This window comes from Vanrija pseudolonga, chromosome 1 (assembly GCF_020906515.1).
Source record: "Vanrija pseudolonga chromosome 1, complete sequence".
Taxonomy (NCBI): domain Eukaryota; kingdom Fungi; phylum Basidiomycota; class Tremellomycetes; order Trichosporonales; family Trichosporonaceae; genus Vanrija; species Vanrija pseudolonga.
The window spans coordinates 4056104-4068174 of NC_085849.1; the positions used below are offsets into that span (position 1 = coordinate 4056104).

Here is a 12071-nt window from a genome sequence, read left to right on the forward strand (position 1 = left end):
GACCTAAGTGCAATGACTACCCACTCGCCACTCCCTTCGCCTTGGCCCGCTTCTCCGCCTCGACGGCGCGCTTAAACGCCCCGGCATCCCAATCGTCCACGACGACATCAAACTCCTCGGCAGGATAAACAAGCTCACACACCCACAAGAGCCAGTGCTGGCACGCCATAATGGCACAAAGAATAAGCCCGAAGATGGGGCCAAGGGAGGCGTACCGCGCGAGCCGGTCCATCGTGCCCCGCGGCGGCGTGGCCAGGACGCGGCGATACACTGCCTCTGTGCGTTCGGCGACGGAGGCCCAGGAATACATGCTTCTTATGCGCTGGTGCGCATGGAGAGGGTCGTGGGCGCCCGCTTGGATCGTGTGGATCGCGTGCGTGAGTGCGCGTATCACGTCTGCAACGGGGCGCGTCAGCGCCGAGCCTCCCACTGCCTTGTGATGCCACTTACCGTCCTCGTCTGCGCGCGCAAACTCGACCATGTCCGCCGGCAGGATCTCAGGCACCCCGCCCACGCGGGTAGACACCACAAACAACCCCGCGCACGCCGCCTCGATGATGCTGATCCCGAACGCCTCTGTCAACGAGGTATTCAAGTATATCTGGCCGCGCGTCAACACGCCGCGCACCTCGGCCGGCCGGACCGCGCCGACGAGCTCGATGCGGTCCTGCAGCTCGTACTTCTCGCGCATCTGCAGCAGGTCGACCATCTTCGGCCCGTCCCCGCCCACGAGGAAGCGCACGCGCGGGAACAGGTCGCAGATTGTCGGGGCGGACGCGACGAGCAGGTCGATGCCTTTGCGGTAGACTAGGCGGGAGATGACGACGATGGTGACTGCGAGAGAGCGAGCGAGCGCGCGTCAGCGCGCGAGCGCGGGGGGGTGGGGTGGTTTGGGGGCCGGTGTAGGCGCGCCGCCACTTACTGTAGTCTGTGTCGACGGCCTCGGGCGCCGGCTCAAACTGGCTCGGGACGAGCGCGTTCGGAATAACACTCACGCGCTCCGGCTCGAGCTCTGCCCGCAGGGCCGTGTTCTCCCTGCCTGTGTTGCTGACGCAGATCACCGCGTCGGCGTTGCGCAGTGCCCCGGCCAGCAGCTTGTTGGTCAGCACGCCCGTCGCGTCGGCGAACCCGAACAGCGAGTGGTCGGTGAAGATCGTGCGGACGCCGAGCAGCGGCGCGTGGTGCATCGCCTCGTGGGCGAAGGACGAGAGCGTGCCGTGCCCGTGTACCAGCGTGATGCGTTCCCGCAGAATGATGGACCGCAGGTACGGCAGGAAGAGGAGGTAGTTTGGCAGCGTGGCGCTCGCCGTCAGCGCCACGGCGGGGACGTGGTACACCTTTATCCCTGGCGCCAGGTAGCGCACGCCGACGCGCTCGCCGCGGTGGTTGGTGATGACTATGACCTGCGACGTCAGGCATGTAGGCCGACGCGGTACCCACCTTGTGGCCCCGCCTCGCCAGCTCCACACTCAGGCTGTAAATATGCCCCTCGACACCGCCGACGTCTGGGTGAAAGAAATCGGAAACCATGCTGCAACACAAAACGTATGAGCCATGCATGCCACGCCTCTACAACCCGCTCACGCTATTGCCAGCTTGGCGTCGGTGGTCGTCGCGGCAGGCTTTGTCGTCGTCGCGTCCGTCTCGGGCGACTCTGGTAGCTTGGGTGACACCGGCACCACCTTTGGCGACGACGACTCACCCTCCACCGCCGTCGCGTTGTCGTCGTCCGACACGGCGTCCTCGACGTGCTCGTCGTCCTCGCCGTCCGTGATCGTGTTGTACGTCTTCTGCTTGCTGCTGATGAGCGGGGACGTGGGCTCGGCGCTGGGCGCTGCCGGAGGCGTCGAGATCTCCTTGAAGACCGAGTTCATCTTGTCCCGCGTCGTCTCCATCAGCTTGGGGATGTCGGTCGTCTCGAGGTCAGCCGTGGGGATGGGCGGGAGGACTGGGGTGTGAGCGGCTCGTCTTACTGGCACATAAGCTGCTTACTCTTGATCTTCAGCGTGCCGCGCTTAAAGTAGTGACCAGGGCGGAGCAGCTTGTAGTAGCTCTCGACGACAATGGGGATGATCGGCGCGCCGGCTGCTTCGTCAGTGTCGTCCCTCACCCACACTACGCGCAACTCACACTGCACAGCAAGGTAGAACGCGCCCTTCTTGAACGGCAGCAGTTCTGGCTCGGCAGCAAGATGCCGTGTGCCCTCGGGGAAGATGAACAGCGAGACCTTTCGCGCAATGTCAGCGCTAGCTCAAACAGGACCACTCTACACTTCTACTCACCCCCTTGCGCTTCATCTCCTGCCCAGCGTCGTTCATTGCCTGCACCGCCGACTTGTTGTTCTTGCGGTCAATGAACACAGTGTTGGACAGCATCACTGCGGGGTCAGTCAGCTGGACACTCCCCACTCCCACGACTCCACTCTCCCCACGCACTGAATGTGCCCAGACCAGGCACGAGCTTGAGCGACTTCTTGGCCATGATGGCGGCGTGCTTGGGGAAGATGCGGCCGAGGTAGAGGATGTCGACGACACTGAGGGTTAGCTGCTGCCCGGCCCGGTTCTCAGCTCACTGCTGGTGGTTGCCGAGAAGCACGGCGCTGCGCTCCTTGTCTGGCTTGTCTGCCAGCGCGAGCAGGTGCTCCTCGCCCTCAATCTCAAACTTCCACCCGATAATCGGACCCGCAATGTACCAGAACGTGCGGGCGACGTAGAAGTTTGTGTTTGATCGTTGACCCAGCAGCGCGCAGATGATCGACTCGAACGTGGCCACAAAGCCTGTCAAGACTAGGAGCACGTAGTAGAGCGTGATGCGGAGCTTCCATTGAATGGCGCCCATGGTGCGTGGTGGGGGGGAGGGGAAAGTTGATATTGTCAAAGTGGTGGTGGTAGCAGCGATGGCTCGGTTTGAGCGCGCGTCTCGACGTGCTAACGTGTTATGGGTGGCGTCGGTCGTTGGCGTCGTGTCGCGGGGCGGAGGGGGGCGAGGGCGAGCGGCGCGGGGGGCGTCGTGACTGACTGACTGGCTTTGGGCGCTGCGCCGGCGGCGTTTGACCTTTGTCGTTGGTGAATAAGTAATGTACAAGTTGCGGAGAGTGGGGCCGTGATCGATGCAGTGTCGGTGTATGATTGTTGTTGCCTCCTGGAGCTTGTAATTTTGTTGGGGCGGGGTTGGGTCGGTCGGTCTGTAGTGGCCGTTGCGTTGCCGGTGGTGGTGACAGAGTGGGTGGGTGGTGTGCGGTGCGTGAGCTTGGCCGAATGGACCCGCAGTGGGGGTCTGATCATGACCCGTGGGCGGGCGGGCGTCTGAATGCCGTCGGCGTCACTACTGGGCCACAAGCAAAACGCGTCACCAGCCGACGGTGGGCGAGAAAGTGAGACTGACATGAAATCACTTTACTTCCGTCACAACCCCTTCCCCCAACCACCATGCCAGCCTCACAATCAGATGCCACCTGGCTGCACGCACCAACCACAGTGAGCGTCACCGCCGGCATCGACGCCCATCACGTCCACCACCACCAACGTTCATTGCACCTTCCTCCCCATCACAACCTCCCCCCCCCTCCCTCTCCTCACCCCCCACTTGACACCTCGCGCACGCGACTACCGTCAAGATGGCAGCCTCCCAGGGGACCTCATACCCCTCCCTCTTCCGCTCAGAGGAGATGAGCCTCGTCCAGCTCTACATCCCCTCAGAGGTGGCCCATGACACAATCTACGAGCTGGCCGAGATGGGCGACTTCCAGTTCAAGGACGTGAGTAGTGGCGTAGATGACTTTGTTGGCATCTAGCTCACCCCCACAGCTCAACCCCGACCTCTCGGCCTTCCAGCGTCCGTTCACCCCGCGCCTGCGCCGTCTCGCCGAGATGGCCCGCCGTCTGCGTCTCTTCAAGTCGTCGATTGCCTCGCTTGACCCCCCTATCGGCGTCACCCCGCTCGCGTCCATCCCGCCCTTCCCCTCTGTTGGACCTCGCGCGCAGTCGGCTTTTGACGACCTTGACGAGAAGCTCAAGGAGCACGAGCGCCGCCTCGCCGAGATGAACCGCTCGTGGGAGGAGCTCGGCAAGCGCAAGTCGGAGCTCGAGGAGAAGAAGTGGGTCCTGCGCGAGACTGCTGGCTTCTTCAACGAGGCCGAGCACCGCCACACTGAGATCCGGTCGTCATTCGAGGACGCCGGCGACGGCACCACGCCCCTCCTCGAGGCCGCTGCCGAGTACGGCAACCTCCCTGGCGAGTCGCTTGCCGGCTTTGACCTCGAGTTTGTTGCCGGTACGATCGACCGCACCCGCATGCCCACGTTTGAGCGCATCCTCTGGCGCGTTCTCCGCGGAAACCTGTACATGAACTACTCGGAGATCGAGGAGCCCTTTGTCGACCCCGTTACGGGCGACAAGACGTTCAAGGACGTCTTCATCATCTTCGCCCACGGCGACGAGCTCCTCGCCAAGATCCGTAAGGTCGCCGAGTCGATGGGCGGCACCCTGTACACCATCGACTCGCAGCCCGACAAGCGTGCCGATGCCCTCCGCGAGACCCAGACTCGCCTCGAGGACGTCGACGCCGTGCTCTACAACGTCGGCCAGACCCGCCGTGTCGAGCTCGGCAAGATTGCCGAGAGCCTCGAGTCGTGGCGTGATGCCGTCCGCAAGGAGGAGGAAGTCTACAAGACCCTCAACCTCTTGTCGTACGACCAGGGCCGCAAGACGCTCGTTGCTGAGGGTTGGGTCCCCACTCGCGACATCACCAGCATCCAGCTCGGTCTCCGTCGTGCCACCGAGACGGCTGGCACCTCTGTCCCGCCCATTCTTTCCGAGCTCCGCACGCACCAGATGCCCCCGACGTTCCACCGCACCTCGGCGTTCACCGAGGGCTTCCAGTCCATCATCGACGCCTACGGTATGGCCACGTACCAGGAGGTCAACCCCGGTCTCTTCACCGTCATCACCTTCCCCTTCCTCTTCGCCGTCATGTTCGGTGACATTGGCCATGGCTTCCTCACTCTGCTTGCCGGCGGTACCATGGTCCTCTTCGACCGCAAGCTTGCCCGTGCTGGCCTCGGTGAAATCTTTGAAATCTTCTTCTTTGGTCGCTACATCATCCTCCTGATGGGCGCCTTCTCCATCTTCACCGGTTTCATGTACAACGACATCTTCTCCAAGTCGCTCCACATCTGGCACTCTGGCTGGGAGTGGCCTGCTCACAACACGACCGTGGCCCTCACGGCCGAGAGCACTGGCCACATCTACCCCTTCGGCCTGGACCCCAACTGGCACGGCTCGGACAACGCGCTCGTCTTCACCAACTCGTACAAGATGAAGATGTCCATCATCATCGGTATCGTCCACATGACGTTCTGTCTCTTCCTCCAGATCCCCAACCACCTTCACTTCAAGAAGCCTCTCAACATCTACGCCGAGTTTATCCCCCAGCTCCTCTACCTGTGGTCCATCTTCGGTTACCTCATCCCCTGCATCGTCTACAAGTGGTGTGTTGACTGGTCGACCAAGGACTTCCCTGCCCCTGGACTGCTCAACATGCTCATCTACATGTTCCTCAAGCCCGGCACCATCATGGAGGGCACCAGGCTGTACTCTGGCCAGGCGTTTGTCCAGGTGGTTCTTCTGCTCATCGCCTTGATCACCGTCCCATGGATGCTCTGCCTCAAGCCTTACAAGCTTTGGAAGGAGCACCAGAAGATCACTGCTCAGGGCTACCAGGGTCTCTCGGCCAACGACAACGGCCGTCCTTCGACCTCGACCGATCTTGAGGACGAGGAGGAGGGTGTCGGCCAGGCCGTTGCCGTGGACGAGGACGAGCACGTAAGTGTACCCAGCCTCGACTTGAGCTAACGCACCGCAGCCCTTCGAGATGGGAGACATCATCATCCACCAGGTCATTCACACGATCGAGTTCTGTCTTGGTGGTGTGTCCAACACTGCGTCGTACCTCCGTCTCTGGGCGTTGTCGCTCGCACACGCGCAGCTGTCCGAGGTGCTTTACGACATGACGATCTCCAACGCCTTCAAGCAGCCCGAGGAGTCTGGCCTGATCAACGGTGTCATCTGGACGGTCCTGATGTTCGCCGTGTGGTTCACTCTCACGATCTGCATTCTGTGCGTCATGGAGGGTCTGTCGGCCTTCCTCCACGCCATGCGTCTCCACTGGGTCGAGGGTGCGTCCAAGCACTACATGGCTGGAGGATACGCCTTCACGCCTCTCACCTTTGCCGGCATCAACGAGGACGGCGAGGTCTAAGGCCAGTACGTATCCTGTGTTTGTGCCAAAGGCGCTTGCCACGAAAATGCATGCAAGAGTGAATCTAGAGTGTGCGAGTGCAGGGTGCAAGAGGCCAGGGGTTATAGTGCCGGGCCCTTGGAGCCATCTGCGCGGCGGATACGCGAGCCACGGCGGACGGCACGGCGGCCGGAGGGTCGTCTGGCTGGACGAGCAGGCGGCGTGCCGTCGTCCAGGTCCGTATCGTCGTCGTCCTCGTCGCTCGCGAGGTCTTCCTCCTCCCCGTCAGAAGACGACGACCCCGACACGGACGACGCAGCGGTGCGCGACGAAGTGGTGTAAGTGCTCTCGTCGTCGTTGGAGCCCGGGGGGCGGAGGCGCCAGCGAGACGCCGTGTCCGAGTCGTCGTCTCGAGGAGAGAGGGTGTGTTCGACCGCGGCGGTGGCGGCCGGCTCGGCTGGCGTGGGGGGCGGGGCAGGAGGAGGCGGCGGCGGCTGGACGATGGGCACCGCAGCATTCTGAACCGACGGCACGTCGTACCCACGAACAGGCGGCGCGAAGTTCGGCCGCGGCGGGAGGTGTGGGGGCGGGGGCGGCAGGTGTTGGGCCACCGGGGATGCAGCCCAGTGAGGAGGAGGCATGGGAGGCGGGAACAGTGCGTATGCTGGGTGCGGGGGGAAGCTGGCCGGCGGGGGAGGATAGTAGAACTGGGGCGGCTGGTGCTCGTCGGTGCCGAAGTCGGGGTGCGCTGTCTGCTGGTGGTGGTGCTGGAGCGGGGACGGGTGGTAGTATGGCGGGGCGAAGTGCGGCGCGGGCTGAGGTGGGGGCGGGGGGTACGCCACGCCGTGGTGGTTGCGGTAAGCGGCTGTCGCTTGCGGGTGGTGCGCGTACGGGAGGGACTGCTGCATGGGCTCGGAGAAGTGACGGTACATGTATGGCGGCGTCGACTGGGTTTGCGCCGGTGGGCCGAGGTACGGCGGCGCTGAATATGGGGCCGGATGCCATGGGGGAGAGTTGGGCGGGAGAGGGAGAGGCGCAGGCTCGGCGAGGTACAGCAGCGTGGGCTGTGGGGGGTGTACCATGTCGGAGTGTTGCGGTGCGGGCGGGCGGCGCTGGGGGATGTGGAAGGCCAGCTGCTGGGCGGCGTGGTCGTGGGGCTGAACGAGGACGGGGGGGCTGGCGCAGGCGGCTGGGCCGCGGCCCCGTTTGGACGGCGCAAACCAGGCAGGTTGACGGTGATGCCGACGCCGGCAAATCTCTGCTCGAGCGGCGGACGGGTATGTGCCGGCTCTGGTGTCATGGTGGTGTAGAGAGTGGTTGTGAGAGAGAAAAGAGACGGGGGGTATTTGAGCGCTTTGTGGATGTGTGGGTGGCGACTCGACTCGCACCGGCGGCCAAGAGAGGCAATCGACGGACGACATGACGCACACCCACTCGTTGCCTGCACGCGCGCGCGGGGTGCGTCGCGCTCTGGGCTGCTTGGATCGGCGGCGTGGTGACGGCTGGCCACTTAACGCGCATGATTTTCATTGCGGGCACGCGAGGGGGATCGGCGTGGCGCGGCTTTTGGGTGGGCGGGCGACGATCCTCGTGGGCATGCAACACAACAACGGCAGTGCACAGGATATGGGGACTAGACTACAGAACGTAGGTGGGGCCGCTGAGCCTGAGGTTAGTCGCTTGCGCAGGAATTGTGTGCGTCGTAGTCGACCTGCACCCCGTCGATGGGGGTGGTGGAGAGCAGCAGCCGAGGTGCGCAAGACAAGCGGCGTATACGAGCGAGCGAGTCACGCGTTGGTGGCCATGACGCTGTGCATCTCACGGGCGGAAGACTCAATGCGCACAGAAGGCATGTATGTAGTAGCATTGGTCGCGCCGGCTGTGCGCCGATGTAACGAGGTCGGGGCGTGGGGACAAGGCACGCGACGTGTTGGGTGCCACACTCGCAGTCTGGTGGCGAGGGTGGAGGTGGTCCACCTCGGCGAAATGTCCGGCGACGTCATGATTGGGACAAGTCAGTGTCGTTCTTGGCTGCTAAAGCTTCATATACTGAAGCTGCAGTCGTTGGGACTCGATAGAATGCATTGACAGCTATGCCAAGATGCTACAGCACAAAATACAACAAAACGTCCTCATGCGAGCGGCCGGTTTGGGGACCTAGCCACGGCGGCCGCTCGTACGACCACCCGAGGCTCCAGCACCCCATCCAGACTTCCGACTACCCTCCTTAGCCCCCTCACTTCCACCTCTGTGCATGGAGCGCTCTGCGCGGCGCCGAGCAGACACAACAGCAGAAGCCCCACCAACCCACTCGTCGTCAACGGCCGCCTCCTCGGCCACCTCGTCCGCGACCGCCTCCCAGCCCTCCGAGATGCCCTCGCGCTGCACCGCGACCGAGTCGGCGCTGTGGATGCTGTCTACGCCGTAGACATCATGGGCGTCCGGCTCCGAGTCGGGGATAGAGGCCACCTCGTCGTCGGCGCGCGCGACCCCAAAGGTGAAGTTGCCGGCCCCGTCCCGGTCAAGGGTGAAGGTGGGGTGGGTCGGGCCCTCGAAGGCTGGTTCCGGGGTCTGGTGGGCCGTTGTGGATCCGTGTGGGGGACGAGCTTGGTCTCCTAGAGTAGGCAGGTAGGAGGCTAGAGGCATCAGTTGGGAGTGCTTGCTGGGAAGGGACTTACCATCGTCGTCCCCCTCCTGAGGTACGGCGGAGGTCGCCCATCGCGCCGTCGAGCCCATCGTCGCTAGGTGGGCCAAGGATGCTCCCCATGCCTCCGTGTCCTTGCACGAGGCATACCCGCGGCCACGGTGGGCCTCCACAGCTCCCTCTCGGCGCGTGAGCGAAGGGGGAGCTTTCGGGTGTGGGGTCGAGGCGAGAACGTCACGGGGGGGACGAGGAGGGGACTGCGGTCGGCGACCCGTGCTCGACTCGCCGACCTCTGAGGCCTGGTGGGACGCAGTCACCGAGTCGCTCCTGCGGCCCTTAGACAAGCCCCACGAGTTCGAAGGTGACGCCAGCTGCGCGAACTTGCCAAGGAGTGCTGAGGGGGACGGCGTCGCCGGAGTCGGCTGGCGCACACGTGTCGGCGTCGTCGGGGTAGTGTCACGCACACCGGGGAGGCCCGAGAGCCGCGCGCCCCACGAGCCGGGCAGACCACGCCACCCCTGCTTGCCTGCACTGGAAGGGCGTGGCGAGGTCCCCGGGGTGAACGGTGGCTCGGCAGGCGCTGGTGGGTAGCTGCCGGGCAGTCGATCTGGGGAGGCTGCTGGGGACGCCGGGGGCGGGTAGGCGTGTGCGGAGGAGGACGTGCCTCTCGAGGGCGTGTCGCGGCGCGCCTGGAGGGGTTGGCCGAGGAGGCGGGGGTTGAGGGGACCACCACCGCTCATCCTGGACGTAGCGGGGTGTGTCGGGTGGTCGACTGAGACGTACTCCTCAGCGTCACCCGCGCCAGGGGTGCCAGTTGGGTGGCTGTCGCGTGGCTGACGACGACTGCCGGCGTGGGCGGGGATAGTTGGGGGGGTGTAGGGGTTCATTGCGTGCGTGTGTATGGGTAGCAAGAGGGAGGTGGTGGATGCGAGTGAGCAATGGGTATGAAGAGGAGGAGTGGGATGTATTGGGATGAGGGCGGAGTGAAATGTAGCTGTATGCGTGGTCGGGGATGGGACAGGAGACGGGTGGTTGAGTCGGAGGGGGCGCGCCGAGGGGTGCAAGTTGTGTGGACAATGCGTGCGGGGTGTGTGTAGCGGCTTGCAGGCAGCACCAACACAAACAGTGGTCGGACAAGGCGGAAGAGCAGAGGGGATGGCGCCTGTGTGTGTCTGATGGATGGGGAACGGCCAGTGGTGGGATGGGGGGCGTCGGCGTGGTGCTGACGGTGGTGGGTGCGAGTGCCACGCGCCGCGCCACACACACCCTATATCAACCAACCTATCTGCACTTTGCACCATCATCACTCACTCTTCTCTCCTCCAAACACCTCCAGACACCTACCGCTTCAACACCCAAGCAAACAAGGTGAGGTCCGCGGCGTGCAGCCAGCCCGCTGACCCCAGATGGGCCGCCAGCTCCCTCCTCGCCTCATCAAGCCCAGGGACACGCCGTACCCCGCGACGGTGCGCGACCGCGGCGACTGGCGCACACGACACGGAATCACCATCATAGAGACGGTGGGCCCGATTGCGCCCCGCGGCCACCCTCCCCAGGAGGAGCTCGCCGCTCGCCCAGCCACCCCCGGAGCCACGGAGCAGACGCGCCTCCAGAGCAACGTCTATGGCGGTGAGTGCAGGGATTCCGCCCGACCGCTGACCCCCAGAGCCCCGCGGCTGGGACTACATGCCTTCAGCTCGCCCTGTACGCCTTTTCACAGGTTCGTGAACTGTTCCATGCCCCACTAACGACTCAGTCCAGACACCCACCGGCCCACAATTCTTTACGGCCCAACGTGAGCGACGGGCGTGGGAGCGACGACTGACCCCAGGCCTTCCAACTGCCGCCGCACCGAGCTCGCGCGCCGAGTCTCGCATGACGTCCCGTGGCCGCACTGTGGAACAGCGTATGGCGAATGGAGCGGAGCCGGCACCTATTCCCGGCCCATCAAACTCAGCGGGCCGAAGCGATGTGCCGCCTCGACTCACCCGTGAGGGGGAGCAGCCTCGCCGAGGGACTTCGCCGGAGATCCTCTACGCCCCGGAGGACACCATTCTACGTGAGCTCCTTATGGGGTGGTGACGCTGACATGCAGCCCCAGGTACCGCTTTCCGGCGCGCCACGGCCACTCCCCAAGGTGGGTGGCGACTTGCGATGGCGTGCCATACTGACGACCCAAAGCCATCACCGCCCCTCCGCCGCGCGTGAACGTGCCACGAAACATGAACACTGCGGCAGGAAGTGATGGACCTGCCGTGCGCGCGACCCCAGCCCCAGCCACCGCGGCTACCCAGCGCCGCGTCGATTTCCTCGACCAGGTTGCAGAGCGTATGTCGGGATGGTAGTAGGCAACATCCTGACACCCGCAGACATCCGTACCGTTCGGGCTGAGGACGCCGAGGACGACGACTACGAAGACAGCGACACCGAGTCCGACACCGCGACCGAGGTCGACTTTGTGCCCCCAGAGGTGGCGGACCCCCATGCGGCGTACGTGGCCCTCACGAGGACCGACGGGCCCGTCGTGCTCTCGGAGGAGGACTTCAACGCCCTCCTGCGGATCATTTCTCGCCGCTACACCCTCCAGGAGGCGCGGGACGTGGCGGACCGACACTCTCTCCGCCACATCACCCAGTTCCCCATCCACACGGCTCGGTACGTCGCCAACGCCTTCCTCGCCCTCCTCAACGGCGGCCAGAGGATTGTCACGCCCGTAAGTGCCGATGGGCCTGGCCTCGCTGACATCCATCCCAGACTCTTAGTTTTCTCCGCGAGGTAGAGGACCACATCCCCCGGTGCACCGGACGCGACTGCGACGTTTGCCACATGTACACCTTCACCGTTTGGAACAGGTGATGGACCGTTCCAGTCTCCAGTCCGGCCAATGCATCATCAAGTCCATCGTCGTAAGGCCACCCATTGTTGTCTGCATGTTTATCTACACATACTGTCTTATGCATCTCGCTTCCCTTGTCGTTGGCGGCTAGGGGGAGTCAAGTCACTGTCCAGATGTCAGAGCGTGGTTGTTGTGCAGCAGATTCGTGATACTTTTCTTCATTGTTCAGCCGTCCATTGATGCAAGGTCACTCCCCCTTTCGCCGACCCCAATAGCCGCGACTAGGACTCAGCAGGATGGCCATGGAGTCCCATTGTGAGGAGAAAGAGAAGGGAGAGCTGCAGCCCCAACGGG

The 12071-nt window shown here is 63.9% G+C and overlaps 5 protein-coding genes across 5 annotated transcripts; 2 read left to right on the plus strand and 3 right to left on the minus strand.

The window, feature by feature from the left end:
- Nucleotides 1–16: 16 nt before the first annotated feature.
- gpi3 (Phosphatidylinositol N-acetylglucosaminyltransferase gpi3 subunit) lies at nt 17–3217 on the minus strand (the record flags this gene model as incomplete). Its single annotated transcript, XM_062768006.1, has 10 exons — nt 2573–3217; nt 2436–2533; nt 2283–2377; nt 2131–2227; nt 1993–2085; nt 1585–1948; nt 1441–1531; nt 923–1403; nt 451–834; nt 17–396 (listed from the first exon to the last, which is right to left on the minus strand). Exons 1-10 carry the CDS (start codon nt 2836–2838, stop codon nt 17–19), a joined length of 2349 nt encoding a protein of 782 aa, XP_062623990.1. The 5' UTR covers nt 2839–3217.
- A 331-nt stretch (nt 3218–3548) lies between these two features.
- vph-1 (V-type proton ATPase subunit a) lies at nt 3549–6322 on the plus strand. Its single transcript, XM_062768007.1, has 3 exons — nt 3549–3757; nt 3807–5822; nt 5863–6322. The coding sequence occupies exons 1-3, from the start codon at nt 3617–3619 to the stop codon at nt 6256–6258; spliced, it is 2553 nt and encodes an 850-aa protein (XP_062623991.1). The 5' UTR covers nt 3549–3616; the 3' UTR covers nt 6259–6322.
- A 37-nt stretch (nt 6323–6359) lies between these two features.
- Nucleotides 6360–7319, minus strand: LOC62_01G001513 (uncharacterized protein; the record flags this gene model as incomplete). The annotated part of the gene is made up of 1 exon (XM_062768008.1): nt 6360–7319. One exon carries the CDS (start codon nt 7317–7319, stop codon nt 6360–6362), a length of 960 nt encoding a protein of 319 aa, XP_062623992.1.
- Nucleotides 7320–8394: 1075 nt separating this feature from the next.
- LOC62_01G001514 (uncharacterized protein) lies at nt 8395–9768 on the minus strand (the record flags this gene model as incomplete). The annotated part of the gene is made up of 2 exons (XM_062768009.1): nt 8395–8852; nt 8916–9768. The coding sequence occupies 2 exons, from the start codon at nt 9766–9768 to the stop codon at nt 8395–8397; spliced, it is 1311 nt and encodes a 436-aa protein (XP_062623993.1).
- A 519-nt stretch (nt 9769–10287) lies between these two features.
- LOC62_01G001515 (uncharacterized protein) lies at nt 10288–11737 on the plus strand (the record flags this gene model as incomplete). Its single annotated transcript, XM_062768010.1, has 8 exons — nt 10288–10510; nt 10548–10601; nt 10638–10676; nt 10713–10940; nt 10983–11018; nt 11063–11209; nt 11251–11594; nt 11636–11737. The coding sequence occupies 8 exons, from the start codon at nt 10288–10290 to the stop codon at nt 11735–11737; spliced, it is 1173 nt and encodes a 390-aa protein (XP_062623994.1).
- Nucleotides 11738–12071: the final 334 nt, after the last annotated feature.

Bases quoted from the DNA above. Each gene is read 5' to 3' on its own strand.
- vph-1 (XM_062768007.1), top strand. From the start codon at position 3,617: ATGGCAGCCTCCCAGGGGACCTCATACCCCTCCCTCTTCCGCTCAGAG. The intron at 3,758-3,806 runs GTGAGTAGTGGC...TCACCCCCACAG, and splicing joins GCGACTTCCAGTTCAAGGAC to CTCAACCCCGACCTCTCGGC. The intron at 5,823-5,862 runs GTAAGTGTACCC...AACGCACCGCAG, and splicing joins CCGTGGACGAGGACGAGCAC to CCCTTCGAGATGGGAGACAT.